This window comes from Garra rufa, chromosome 11 (assembly GCF_049309525.1).
Source record: "Garra rufa chromosome 11, GarRuf1.0, whole genome shotgun sequence".
NCBI lineage: Eukaryota > Metazoa > Chordata > Actinopteri > Cypriniformes > Cyprinidae > Garra > Garra rufa.
The window spans coordinates 28,232,199-28,247,818 of NC_133371.1; the positions used below are offsets into that span (position 1 = coordinate 28,232,199).

The following is a 15,620-nucleotide window of genomic DNA, read 5'->3' on the forward strand; positions in this document are numbered from 1 at the left end:
TTTATTTAATTTAATTTATTTAATTTTATTTCATTTCATTATGTATTTTATTATTTTTATTTTATTTATTTATTTTTATTATTTTTTGTTTTTTTATGTTTTATGTTTTTATTTCTTTATTCATTTTTTATTTTATTTTATTTTTATATTCTGTGACTTCTTTATTTTGTTATATATTGTTTGAGATTTTTTTTGTTTTGTGTATTTTTTATTTTATTTGTTTTTTTTTTTTATTAGTGTTTTGTTTTTTTGTGTTATGTTTCTTTTCTTTTTTATATTGTTTAAGTTTCTTGTTTTGCTTTGGTTTCGGGTTTAGTTTGGGTATATTCTGCTGTGTTTTGTTGTGTTTTATTTTGGTCGTGTTTTGGTTTGGTTCGTTTCGTTTGGTTGTGGTTTGTTTCAACTTGTCCCACATTGAAAAAAACCCTGCTGTAGAGGAAGATTTAGATTCAAGCAGTTGTTTAGCAAAGTTTCTTTAGTCACTGGTGGGAAATTTGTTTCTTTCTCCGCAGACAAAGGTTGCACTATGCTTTTCGACAGCTTTCATGCCCTAGGACATAGATGCATTCTTTAAACCAGTCTTTAACCAAACTTGCTCACACAGCATAACCCTACATATCTGCAAACACCCCACGGCTCTATTCGACAGTGGGAATTAAAGCTGCAGTGTTATTCCCAGTCATTTTACTAATGGAAAATCACACACCTGAAATGTTTGAAATGATTCATTAAGTGACTCTTTGTATCCATCCACAGTCATTGCCATTTGCCGTCTGCTTTTGGACACGTTCGAGCACAAATGACAAACTGCTGTCTCCCGAACAAAAGTATTTAAATTATGCGGACATATCCATTTTCCTCAAATCTAGGGCACTGCCTCAACTAAAACATCCATCAATTTTCAGCTAGAGGCTGTTTGAAAGGAAAGCTGTTTTTTAATGACACCGCAATACCTGTTGCTTAATGAGTTTGTATTTTGGAATTGCCTTTCTGTATTAGTGAAAGTAGGTTTCTAGGCCTCCCCTGAAGAATATAGCTTGTCTTTTAATATCAGAAATAGCCTAAAATCCTAAGTTATATTTTATAGGAGTCGAGAGCACCTCAGGGTTGATTGTACGTACGGCAAAGCGCTCCATGTGTTTGGCAGACTTGAAGCACTGCTTCTTTGGCTTTGTGCTTGCAGAGCTGTTCAGCAATCTTATTGATTCCTTTTCACAGGACTTTGAACAGGTAGTGAGGTCACGATGTCGATATTACTTCAGTGCTGTATTTGTTTTGATCGCCCTCAAATGACTGCGAGTGTTACGTAACTGACTCTGTCGTGACCCTTGCGTTGCCTCAGAACACAAACTGAAAGCTGCAGTCGATCTGGCACGAATCAGTCAGAACCCATCAAAGCGCAGTTTTGCTGTTCATCTAGCTGAAAAGTTTTAGAGCACTGAAGTGGTTAACAGATAAAAAAAGAACTGTTTTCTGATTGCATTTCATTGTTTCGTTGTCCATTGCTTTCATTGGTTTTAAAAGCATTCTGCAAATTAAAGCGGAGCAAAAGTTTGTGCACTCTGTTGAAAAAGGTTTCTTTGGCTCATTTGCTCTTTCGGGCCTCCAGAAAGCTCCCATAGGGATCACAAATATTACAAAACAAGAACATATGAACAACTGTCTCACATTAAGTTGTCAGTTTTTAAGCACTTTAATTTGTGCGTATATTATTTTAATAGAATAAGCAGCTTTTTCATATTTAGATTTGCTGTGCCAACATTTTCACTTTGCCTTTTATTTTTAGCTACGTGTTTTGTTTTTGTTTTACCAGATACACTTTACATTTAGATCAAATCGATTATTACATTTTACATTTCCAATAAACAGCTGGAGTTATGTAACTCCAAAATTTTGCAAGATATTTTAATGACTTGATTTTAAAAACCATTCAGACTGATGCTTTCAAGACATTTCAGCAGTTTCATCAAATCCTCATCTATCGTCATCAACTAGGAAACTTTAACATGTTTATACTCACAAAGATGAATAAAAAAAAGTAGATGTTTTGTACGTTTAGCATCAGTGTGTTGTGCAATCATACTCTTCTTATAAACCCACATTTATTTAAATTAATTTATTTTGTTATGGTTTATTGTTTTGTTGTTATTTCTATTTGATTTTATTATTTTTTTAATGTTTTTTTATTTTATTTTTTATATTGTTTGACTTTTTTGTTTTGTTTTTAATGTTATTTTGATATTTTATTTTATTATTTCATTAAATTTGTATTTATTTATTTTATTATTTTATTTATTTTTTATATTGTTTGAGTTGTTTGGTTTGGTTTTGTTTCGAGGGTATTTTGTCATGTGTTGTGTATTGTTTTGGTCATATTTTTATTTATTATTTCATTTAATTTAATTTAATTTGGTTTTGGTTGTTTTGTATCCTATTTTATTTTATTTTATACTTCTTTCTTTTCTTTTATTTATGTATTTTATTATCACTTTTATTTTATTATTTTATTTTATGTATTTTTTTTATATTGTTTGAGTTTTTGTATATGGTTTGTGTCATATTTGGTCATATTTTTATTTCATTAATTCATTGAATTGAATTTTATTTTTATTTATTTATTTAATTTAATTTTATTATTTATTTCATTATTTTTATAATGTTTTTTTATTATTTATTTCATTATTTTATTCAGTTTATTTGTTTTGGTTTTTGTATTTTGTTTATTTAATATTTTAAATAGTTTAAGTTTCTCATTAAGCTCATATAAATATCAAATATGAATCTTTTTTTTTTTTTTTTTTTTTTTTTTACATTTTAGAACAGCAAGTGCCTTTTCTTGGGAAGTAATAGCTTAATTGGTTTATGAGATGTTGACATGTTACTTTAACGTTTTGCATAAGAAACTGAGAAGAGTTTTGGAGAAACGTGTTTCTGAGTTTTAGGAGGAGCTCCTTTGACTGATTTATTGAATGAAAGATGTTTTTCCGAGCAGCTTTGTTGAAGTAAATGCCGTGAGCTGGAGATTTTCTCGATAACTAAAGCCCTGTGTGTTAGGCGAGGCGAGGAGTTCCTTGATTTCTTTTTTCCTATTATTATTTGATTGTGCTGGATGTCATTCATCTGTTTTGTATGTTACACAACTGTTTTTCCATTGCTTAAAATAGCCGTTTAATAGGTCTGAAGCATGGGGGTATAAACAAACATCCGCTTTTCATAATTGCACTGTTTGCGTGTGTGTGCATTTATAGTGGCCATTTATGTATATATAGTTATACGTGTATTTTTTTTAGAATTAAATTGGGCTGCACTGACACATGTCTGAAATGTTTTTCTTGTTTTCTTACAGTATATCAAGATTCCTGCTTCCTCGGATTCTCCTGATGCTTTCCGTGTCTTCTCCTTCTACCTGTCCAGTGATAGTAAAGACAAACCTCAGGCCAGCTTCGACTGTATTCAGCAGTTTGTTTCTGGGTAAGACACTGATGAAAAAAAAAAAATCAAACAAGAGTAAAAACTTAAATGAAACAAACAAACAAATATACAAATTAATTTTATTATCATTAGTATTACTAAAATAAATCCCGTTTCCACCACTGAATAAAATTAAATCTCACAATTCAGACATTTTTTTTTACATCTTGAAATGATGACTTTTTTATCAGAATTGTGTGATATAAACTCAGAATTCTGACTTTTTTTCCTCAGAATTGCAAGTTTGTTGCAATTTTTTTTCTCAGAGCTGTGATATAAACTCGCAATTCTTACTTTTTTCTTAAAATTCTCAGAAAAATTGATAGAAATAAAGTTGCAGTTCTGAGAAATAAAGTCAAAATTGCGAGATGTAAACTTTTTTTCTTAAAATTCTCAGAAAAATGCTAGATTTGCAAGTTTATGTCACAATTGTGACTTTTCTCAGAATTGTGTTATAAACTTGCAAATCTGACGTTTTCTTAAAATTCTCAGAAAAATGGCTATAAATAAAGTCAAAATTGCGAGATATAAACTCAGTATTCTGACTTTTTTCCTCAGAATTGCGAGTTTGTCGCAATTGTTAATTTTTTTCTCAGAACTGTAATATAAACTCGCAATTCTTACTTTTTTTCTTAAAATTCTCAGAAAAAATTGCTAGAAATAAAGTTGCAATTCTGAGAAATAAAGTCAATATTGCGAGATAAACTCAGAATTCTTACTTTGTTCTCTGAATTGTGATATAAACTTGAAATTCACTTTTTTATTTTCTTAATTTTTTGAAATATTGATAGAAATAAAGTTGCAGTTCTGAGAAATAAAGTCAAAATTGCGAGATATAAACCTTTTTTCTTAAAATTCTCAGAAAAATAGCTTTTTTCTTAGATTTGCAAGTTTATATGTCACAATTGTGACTTTTCTCAGAATTGTGTTTATAAACTTGCAAATCTGACTTTTTCTTAAAATTCTCAGAAAAATGGCTAGAAATAAAGTTGCAGTTCTGAGAAATAAAGTCAAAATTGCAAGATATAAACTCAGAATTCTGACTTTTTATCTCAGAATTGTAATATAAACTTAGAATTCTGACTTTTTTATTTAAATTCTTAGAATAGCTAGAAATAAAGTTGCAGTTCTGAGAAATAGTCAAAATTGCAAGAAATAAAATTTTTAATTTTTAATTCTGAATTTTTCTTAGATTTGTGAGTTTGTCGCAATTCTGACTTTATAACATGCAACTGAAAGTTCTTTAGGCAGAATTCTGAGAACATATCAGTCTTTTTTCCCCTCAGAATTGGACTTTACAACTCACAATTGCGAGTTCTGAGAAAAGTCAGAATTGCGAGAAAGTCAGAATTGCAAGTTTATATCTTAATTCTGAGAAAAAGTGCAAGAAAAATAGTCAGATTTGTGAGAAATGTGACTTGCAAATTTATATCTTGCAATTCTGACTTGTTTTCTCGTAGTTGCAGTTTATATCCTGCAATTATGACTATATCTTGCTATTCTGACTTTATAACTCAAAATTGAGTTAATATTTCTCACTTCTGACTTCACACAATTCTAAGAAAAAAAGTCAGAATTGCAAGATATAAACTTGCAAGTGCAAGAAAAAAAAATCAGAATTGCGATTTTATATCTTGCAATTATGACTTAATTTTTTCCACAATTGTGAGTTTATATCTTGCAATTATGACTTTATATCTTGCTATTGTGACTGTATAACTGAGAATTGTGAATTTATATTTCTCACTTCTGACTTTATAGCTCGCAATGGCGAGTTTCACAGAATTATGTAACTCGCAATTGCAAGAAAAAAGTAAGAATTATGAGATAAAAAGTGCAAAACATTCAAGTACCAAGAATATACATACACATATATACAAATACAATAGGATTTATGAAAAAAATATATAATTTAAGAAATTATTAAATAATGAAATGTATTGTTTAGAATGTTATGCTGTTTCAACATAACTCTCTTGTAATACTGTTTAATTAATAGTTATTACTCAAATTGCTTAATGTATTAGTTGCTGTGTGTCTTGAATGGTAAAGCTGTGTTGAGCGTTTGTTGTTGCATAGGCTCAACATTTACTTTGACCTTCGAACCCATGTTCCATTACAGTATTTGGCGTCACGGTCGGTTGTGAAGTTGCTGCCTCTTGATCGGGGTGGCACTGATCTCTTCGCTCTTCCAGCTCAAAGGAGACTTGTAGTCTCACAATACTCCACTTGTCTCGCTGAAGAATAGCATTAGATAGGTTTGTGGGAAAGAGGATGCAAAGCAATTCCACAAAAACCGGTTAAGGCCATTAGTCATAAATTAGTCACTGACTTCCCGGCTGCTTTGTGGACAAAGGAGCAGCTGTAACACTTAGCAATGGGGAGTGAGGTATTAAACATGTCAGTCTTTACAAAGTAGGTTGATTCTCAGAGCTTTCAAGGAAATTTTGTTGTGATATCCACACTTATTTTGATTCATAATGCTTTCTTTTAAACGGTTGTACACAAAATTCCTAAATGGGAATACACTATACACATTAATTTTGCTGTCGGAGCGGGTGTGGCCATTTGTAAATTTTATGGGTCTGGCTTCCAATCTCATCCGCGTCCAGCTGTTTTTATCTGCTTGAAATTGCAAATGTATATTTTCATGTAGTCCAAACAGTTTTACAGTTTACTGGACATTGTTATTCTTCTCGTTATTTATGAAAAAATAAAGGGAAAGGTGGATAGCCATGTCTCCACGGCAGATAAATTCATAAACACAATTAAAAATGATCCCATTTGGTGACGCATCACTTAATAGGTAGTAATTTCCAAACGGTTCTACCTGATGCTTCCAAGAGTGTAAATTCATCCCCTGGAATTTCAACAAATCCACATGTACATTTTCCAGAATGATCATTTAGCTCTCTATGTATTTCCTGTTTTTGCTTAGAGATGGCAGGGAGCATCTGGAAAGTCAGGGCAGTATTCAGGACAAAATCACGGTGTGTGCCACCGACGATTCCTACCAGATGACCCGCGAGCGCATGTCTCAAGTGGAAAAGGACATCTGGAGTCGCTCAGCCATTGAGATCAAACCTGGATCCACGCGTCCAAGTAAGAATCCACCTCATGCACTCACACAAAGGACCAACTCATATGCACAGATGCAATTACACTCGCAATTACAAGTTATAAAGTCAGAATAGTGCAATATAAACATGCAACTCTGTTTCTTAGAATTTTTTCTTAGAATTGTGACTATTTCTCAGTTTTGCAACTTTATTTCTCAGAATTACGACTGTTACAATTGCAACTTTATTTCTTAGAATTACGACTGTTACAATTGTAACTTTATTTCTCAGAATTGTGGCTATTTCTTGGAATTGCAACTTTATTTCTCAGAATTGCAACTTAATTTCTCAGAATTGCGAATATTAGAATTGCATCTTTATTTCTCAGAATTGCAACTTAATTTTTCAGAATTGCAACTTAATTTCTCAGAATTGCAGCAATTTTTTGGAATTGCAACTTTATTTCTCAGAATTGCGAATATTAGAATTGCAACTTTATTTCTCAGAATTGCAACTTAATTTTTCAGAATTGCAACTTAATTTCTCAGAATTGCAGCAATTTTTTGGAATTGCAACTTTATTTCTCAGAATTGTGACTTTTTTCTCAGAATTGCAGCTTCATATTTTCAGAATTGTGACTTTGTTTCTCAGAATTGTGACTATTTCTCAGAATTGCAACTTTATTTCTCTTAGAATTGTGACTTCATTTTTTAGAATTGTTACTTTATTTTTCAGAATTGCCACTTTATTTCTGAATTTATTTTTTTTTCTCAGAATTGTGGCTATTTCTTGGAATTGCAACTTTATTTCTCAAAATTGCAACTTAATTTCTCAGAATTGCAACTTAATTTCTCAGAATTGTGAATATTAGAATTGCAACTTTATTTCTCAGAATTTACTTTATTTCTCAGAATTGTGGCTATTTCTTGGAATTGCAACTTTATTTCTCAGAATTGCAACTTAATTTCTCAGAATTGCGAATATTAGAATTGCATCTTTATTTCTCAGAATTGCAACTTAATTTTTCAGAATTGCAACTTAATTTCTCAGAATTGCAGCAATTTTTTGGAATTGCAACTTTATTTCTCAGAATTGCGAATATTAGAATTGCAACTTTATTTCTCAGAATTGCAACTTAATTTTTCAGAATTGCAACTTAATTTCTCAGAATTGCAGCAATTTTTTGGAATTGCAACTTTATTTCTCAGAATTGTGACTTTTTTTCTCAGAATTGCAGCTTCATATTTTCAGAATTGTGACTTTGTTTCTCAGAATTGTGACTATTTCTCAGAATTGCAACTTTATTTCTCTTAGAATTGTGACTTCATTTTTTAGAATTGTTACTTTATTTTTCAGAATTGCCACTTTATTTCTGAATTTATTTTTTTTTCTCAGAATTGTGGCTATTTCTTGGAATTGCAACTTTATTTCTCAAAATTGCAACTTAATTTCTCAGAATTGCAACTTAATTTCTCAGAATTGTGAATATTAGAATTGCAACTTTATTTCTCAGAATTTACTTTATTTCTCAGAATTGTGACTATTAGAATTGCAACTTTATTTCTCAGAATTGCGGCCATTTCTTGGAATTGCAACGTTATTTATCAGAATTGCAACTTAATTTCTCAAAATTGCAACTTTATTTTTCAGAATTGCAACTTAATTTCTCAAAATTGTGAATATTAGAATTGCAACTTTATTTCTCAGAATTGCAACTTAATTTCTCAGAATTGTGAATATTAGAATTGCAACTTTATTTCTCAGAATTGCAACTTTATTTCTCAGAATTGCAACTTAATTTCTCAGAATTGTGAATATTAGAATTGCAACTTTATTTCTCAGAATTGCAACTTTATTTCTCAGAATTGCAACTTTATTTCTCAGAATTGCGAGTTTAAATCACGATTCTGATTGATGAGTTTACATCTTGCAATTCAGAATTTTTCAGTTATAAAGCCAGAATAGTGTGACAAATGTGCAATTCTGAGAAAAAGTCAGAATTGTGAGTTTATATATCGCAATTCTGACTTTATTTCTCAGAATTGTGACTATTTATCAGAATTGTGACTATCAAATTGTGACTATATTTTTAGAATTGGGACTTTATTTCTCAGAATTGTGACTTTATTTCTCAGAATTGCGACTGTATTTCTTAGAATTGCAACTTTATTTCTCAGAATTGTGACTTTATTTCTCAGAACTGACTTTATTTCTCAGAACTGAAACTTTATTTCTCAGAATTGTGACTATTCTCAGAATTGCATGATATAAACTTGCAATTATGAGTTATAAAGTCAGAATGGTGGGATATAAACATGCAATTCTGAGAAAAAAAGTCAGAATTGTGAGTATATCTCGCTATTCTGACTTTATTTCTCAGAATTGCGACTTTATTTCTTGAATTGTGACTCTATTTCTCATTTATTACCTGGATCCACACATCCAAGTAAGCCTCCAGCTCATGCACACACACAAAGGATCAACTCCAGACGCAACTGGCTCTATTAAAACCTGTCTTATATCAAATAACACATTAATTTCCTCCAAAAGCAAGTAGTATGTTACACTGGTAGTATCATCTCCTGTTAATAATAGTGGATAAACCAGGATGTTTTTGATCAAGGGATGGTTGTGTATCAGATGAGCCGTGTAAGATGTGTTTCCTCTCCCCCAGTTGCTCCTTCTCAAGTATTTATCTGCAGATGACACAGGCACAAAGCCACAGACCTGTTCCATTAATCTGATTGAGACTGCCAGAAGTATGCACTAACAAGTCTCATGCTGGGTGGATGAAGTTTAGCCCAGGATTTTAATTACCATGGCTGGGGATCAATTAGGTTTTCATCTGCAGAAATACTGAATTATACATGGCTTCCCTCTCTGAAGCAATTCCCCAAGCGACGACTAGAGAGAAGGACACGCGTCGATCTGGCCTCTCGTATCTAAGAAAGCTGAAAGATAGCACTTGAGTGGTTAGAGAAAATAAGGTCTGTTTGATTCGGGGCAATTAAAATCTCCGAATCGCTTTCACTGAGGAAAGCAAATAGACAGAGCTCTGCAGTATCCTTTTTTTTTTGGTCGTATGTGTCTCAATTTGCCTTGTAATGTAAACACATTTGGGCTCCACTGCTTGCTGAGGGGTGTAATTTAGAGACGGACATTATAGGAGGACCAAAGCGGGATGATTTGATGTTGCACCATTCCGATTTCATATAATAGGTGTGTTGGGTGAGTTTATAGTATTTGCTTTGGCTTTTTATTCCATCACGAATGGACAAAAAAAGTAATACTGTCTCCATGCATATTTTTAACCAGCTCCAAATGCATATGGCGGTAGAAACGGAGCCGTGTCCTTGCACAATTTAGTGCCTGGCAGATACATTTGTTTGGCTGAAGCGAAAATAAAACAGCCTTCATCTTTTTTCCCATCTCTGTAGTCGAGCGGAGAAACCTCTTGCGGCGACACACTGTATTTTTTGTGGTGAAGTAATGGTACACTTATCTTGTAGACGCTTCTAAATACTGCTTTGCCCTCATAGCTCTCATAGTTGGCAGAGGCTTTCAAATGTATGGCAGGTATTTCAGTAGATGTTTAATTATAAAGAGCAGAGGTATTTTGAGGTCGCTCTAACTTTGCACGCTGGTAAGGGGCGGGCAAAAGAGCGTCATCAAAAATTTACTATGTACTTACTGTTTGATGATTTAGGGGCTTGTTCATTTAGCGATTGAAATGAGTACGGTCATTATTAGTGGCTGACTGATACGGGTTTTTTTGATGCTCGATGCAATCTCACAGTTCTGTCTTTTTTTTTAGAATAGTGCGATATAAACTTGCAATTAAGAAAAAAGTCAGAATTGTGAGTTTATTTTGCATTTTTATGACTTTATTTCCTAGAATTGCAACTTTATTCTTAGAACTGTGACTATTTCTTAGAATTGCAACTTTATTAGAATTGTGACTATTTCTTAGAATTGCGACTTCATTCTTAGATTTGTGACTTTATTTTTAGATTTTATGACTTAATTTTATTGTTAGAATTGTGACTATTTTTCAGAATTATGAGTTCATCCGAATTGGGAGTTCATTCATAGAATTGTGACTTTATTTTTCAGAATTGCGAGTTTATTTCTTGCAATTCTGACTTTATTTCTCAGAATTGTGACTTTATCAGAATTGCGACTTTATTCTTAGAATTGTGACTTTTTTCTCAGAACTGCGACTTCATTTATTAGAATTGCGGCTCTATTTCTTAGAAGTGTGATTTTATTTATCAGAATCATAACTTTATTCTTAGAATTCTGACTTTATTTCTCAGAATTCTGACTTTATCAGAATTGCGACTTTGTTTCTAAAAATTGCGACTTTCTCAAAATTGTGTCTTTATTTATTAGAATCGCAAGTTTATTCTTAGAATTGTGACTTTATTTCTCAGAATTGCGAGTTTATCGGAATTGTAACTTTATTTTTTAGAATTGTATCTTCATTTCTCAAAATTGTAACTATTTCTCAGAATTCCGAGTTTATATCTTGCGATTCTAAATTTATTTCTCAGAATTTGACTTCATCAGAATTGCAACTTTATTTTTAGAATTGTGACTTTATTTCTCAGAATTGTGACTTTATTTCTTAGAATTGCAGCTTCATTTATCAGAATTGCAATTTTATTTATTAGAATTTCAAGTTTATACTTAGAATTGTAACTTTATTTATCAGAATTGCGACTTTATTCTTAGAATTGTGACTTTATTTCTCAAAATTGTAACTTTATTTATCAGAATTGCAATTTTATCAGAATTGCGAGTTTAAATCGTACAATTCTTTTTTTTTTTCTTAGAATAGTGATATAAACCTACAATTCTGGGAAATGAAGTCGCAATTCTGGGAAATAAAGTCGCAATTTTGAGAAAGTCGCAATTCTGAGAAATGAAGTTGCAATTCCGACTTTTTCTAAGTTTATATCCCACTATACTGACTTTATATCTCACAGTTTATATTATGCAGTTCTGAAGTGAAGATTTTATATCTTATAATTCTGACTTCATTTTGCAAAACTGCGAGTTTATATCTAAAAATTCATTACACAATTTTGAGGAAAAAGTCGTAATTACCTTTTTTATTTTTTATTCAGCGGCAAAAACAGGCTTCTATAATAATATTACATTAAAAGCCACTGTTGAAAGTTAATAACTTGTATAACAATTTATGCATTGAAATTTATATTTATTTTACATAATATATTAATATAAAATATTTAGAATTACCGATTACATTTGATAAAAAAAAAAATACATCTTTAAAATAATCTTCAGATAGAAATTTTTACTATTATACAAGAACAAATAAAAACGTTAAAAGGAAGTAAAGCTTGTGAGGTTTATGGCATTAAATGTTTATTAGATATTTAAAGTATTGCATTTTTAAGTTCAATTATTAAACTGGTAAACAGATAGCTGATGAAGACAGAGTAAGAGTGGGAATAAAAGTCCTGCTTTAACACCTATGAGCCAAACAGAAAAACTTTTGCCAATGCCAAATTATGATGATAAATATTGGTTGACCATTATTTGTGGTATGCACAATAATGAAAATTCACTGTAGCATTTTACTATAAGCACAGTTGTACAATTGCGGCATATTTGAGCATGCAGACATGATTAAACAAGTGATTACTGGGCTTTGTGAGGCAAAACAATTTGATTTTGGAATTTGATTTGAAGGGATTGCCTTTAAGGCTAGATTTGATTAAATGTTTGATGTTGGAGTCTTATGACATGTGTCTGCAGTTCATACAGTATCATTGCCCCAAAATACAGTGAAGCATCTTGAATGCTTTTGCATACAGAGAGTGTTTAATTCAGCACTTTTTGCAAAGTGCAACATGTTTAGGCGTCAAGAGGAATTCAGTAATGTTGTGTTTTTTTCTCTCTCTCGTTTGCCAGCACGTTGGACTGTGTAATAGTCAAACATTCCTCATAAATGGGATCATTGTTCTCACAGTTCTGCCCCTATTGCAATATATCATGCAGTTAATACAACTGTTGAAATATGAAGACAGATCTTTTAAGTGTAATAAAGTGTGCCAGCATGTGCGATAGCAGAACCTGCAACAGATAACTCAACATTTTTTAGAAAGGAAGACTGACAGGCTCCTGTTGTTGAGGCAAACTATGTATGTTTCTACACATGTATGTTGTCGCATTTCTTTTAGTTCCATTCCAAATGTCATAAGCTAACATTTCTGAGAAACTGATTAATCTACTGGTCACTTTTTTCCCCAGAGTTATGATAAATGAGGTCTGAAAATGGCATAAATTAGCGTAAAAGTGCTTATATGACTCGCCTGCTATATTTAGAGTCTTGTATGATAGCTTTGTGTGAGAAAATTGTCTTGTTTAATTCGAGAACGATTCTTGAATGAATCATTTTCTTGAGTCAGATCTCTTCAGTGAATTAATTGTTTCACACAACCAGCCTGAATGAATTTTTCTTCTTCTTTTTTTTTTTTTTTTCTCAAATCAACCCACTGACTCCATTCGCAGCAGTAATTTTTGAGTTAAGTGCTCACTGGAGGAAGGTTTCCAGTGAAAAATGACTACAAGTTTCTCATAAAAAAAAGCTTTTTACTTTTTTCTCAGAATTGCATGATATAAACTCGAAAGTGCGAGTTATAAAGTCAGAATAGTGGGATATAAACTCGCAATTCTGAGAAAAAAAGTCAGAATTGTGAGTTTATATTACAATTCAGAGAATTTCACTTTTATTTCTTAGAATTGTGAGTCCATATAAATTTTTTTCACAATTGTTTACATCTTGCAATTCGGACTTTTTTTCTCAACATTTTGTGATATAAACTTGCTGTTGCAAGTTCTAAAGTCAGTATTGCGTGACATAAGCTTGCAGTTGTGGAAAAAAAAAACTCAATTGCGAGATTTAAACTTGCGTTTTTCGCAAAATAAAGTCAGAATTGCAAGATATAAACTCACAATTCTGACTTTTTTCCCTGAATTGTAATAATCATAATTAAATTAAATAAATGATGTGTATTTCAATAGACATAAACATGTTTTTTCCCCCACTCTTTTTTTTTGACATAAATTCGCAAATTTGACTTTTTTTTTTTTTCAAATTGCAATTGCAAGTTATAAAGTCAGAATAGTGGGATATAAACTCACAATTCTGAAAAAGTCCTAATTGTGAGTCCATATCTTGCAATTCTAACTTTATTTCTCAATTGCAACTGTTTCTCAAAATTGTGAGTTTAAATCTTACAATTTTGATCTTTTTTTCACAATTGAGTTAACATCTTCCAATTCTGACTTTTTTTCTCTCAGAATTGCATGATATAAATTCACTGTTGTGAGTTATAAAGTCAGAATTGCAAGATATAAGCTTTTTTTTTGCTGTTACAAGTTATAGTCATTTATATTACATTGTAAACTGTGAGAAAAAAAATCAGAATTGTGAGATTCTTGGGGGGGGGGGGGGGATTTGCAAATCTGACTTTTTTTTCTCAGAATTGCATTATACAAACTCACAATTGTGAAAGACAGAATAGTGGGATATAAACTCGCAATTCAGCGAGGAGGGGGAAAAAAGGTCCGAACTAAAAAGTCAGTTCATATCACAATTCAGATAATTTTGACTTTATTTCTCAGAATTCTGAGTCCATTTCTTGCAATTCTGAGTTTAAATCTCACAATTTTAACCTTTTTTCACAATTATGAGTTTACATCTTGCAATTCTGATATTTTTTCAACTTGCTGTTGTGAGTTATAAAGTCAGAATTGCAATATATAAGCTTGCATTTCTGACTTTTGTGTCCAGATTTTGTAAAATAAATTTGCTGTTGCAAGTTATAAAGTCAGTATTACGTGACAAACTTGGAATTGTCAGAAAAAAACTCAGAATTGCATGATATAAACTCACAATTCAGACTTTTTTTCACTCAGAATAGTAATAATCATAATGAAAATTAAATAAATGATGTGTATTTTAATAGACATTTTCAGTTTTTCCCCCCCAATCTGTTTTTTTTTTTTTTTCACAAATACGACCTTTTTTTCTCAATTGCATTATATAAACTTCCAATTGTGAGTTATAAAGTCAGAATAGTGGGATATAAACTCACAATTCTGTGAAAAAAAGTCAGAATTGCAAGATATAAGCTTGCATTTCTGACTTTTGTCTCAAAATTTTGTGATATAAACTCACTGTTGCAAGTTACAAAGTCAGTATTACGTGACAAACTTGAAAAACTTGGGAAAGAAACTCAGAATTGCGAGATTTAAACTTGCAATTATGACTTTTTTTCTCAGAATTGTAATAATCATAATAAAATTAAATAAATTGTGTATTTTGATAGACATTTTCAAAGTATTTTTTTTGGACATAATTCACAAATATGACTTTTTTCCTTGCAAAGTTAATTGAACAAAATTGCATTATATAAACCTGCAATTGTGAGCTATAAAGTCAGAATAGTGGGATATAAACTCACAATTCTGTGAAAAAAATAAATAAATTAGAATTAAAAAGTCAGTTTATACAACAATTCAGAGAATTACGACTTTCTCAGAATTTTGAGTCCATATCTTGCAATTCTGAGTTTAAATCTCACAATTTTAACCTTTTTTCACAATTACAAGTTTATGTTTCTTTTAACTTTTTAAAATATTATATTAGATATTATTTAGAAATATCATTGAAATAATTGAAATCATTATTAGTGATTCAGTCAAAATCAGTAAAATTGTGTGATTTTAGTATTTTTATGTGGTAATATAGTTTTAAACTGAAAATATAAAAATAAAAGCTAATTCGAAATATTAATAAAAACTATATATATATATATATATATATATATATATATATATATATATATATATATATACATATATGTATATATATGTGTATATATATGTATATGTATATATATATATATATGGTAATATATATATGGTAATATAGTTTTAAACTTAAATTATAAAAATAAAAGTTAATTGAACAAAATTGCATTATATAAACCCGCAATTGTGAGTTATAAAGTCAGAATAGTGGGATATAAACTCACAATTCTGTGAAAAAAATAA

General features: G+C 30.7%; 1 protein-coding gene across 1 annotated transcript in view; it reads left to right on the forward strand.

Moving 5' to 3' along the window:
* Window positions 1-1,134: 1,134 nt before the first annotated feature.
* The window catches only part of LOC141345297 (RNA polymerase II elongation factor ELL), a 35,301-nt gene continuing 20,815 nt past the window's right edge, over window positions 1,135-15,620 (forward strand). The window contains exons 1-3 of the mRNA XM_073850165.1: window positions 1,135-1,230; window positions 3,347-3,471; window positions 6,410-6,573. Of these exons, the coding sequence (XP_073706266.1) occupies window positions 1,135-1,230; window positions 3,347-3,471; window positions 6,410-6,573 (385 nt within the window). The remainder of the gene's footprint in view (window positions 1,231-3,346; window positions 3,472-6,409; window positions 6,574-15,620) is intronic.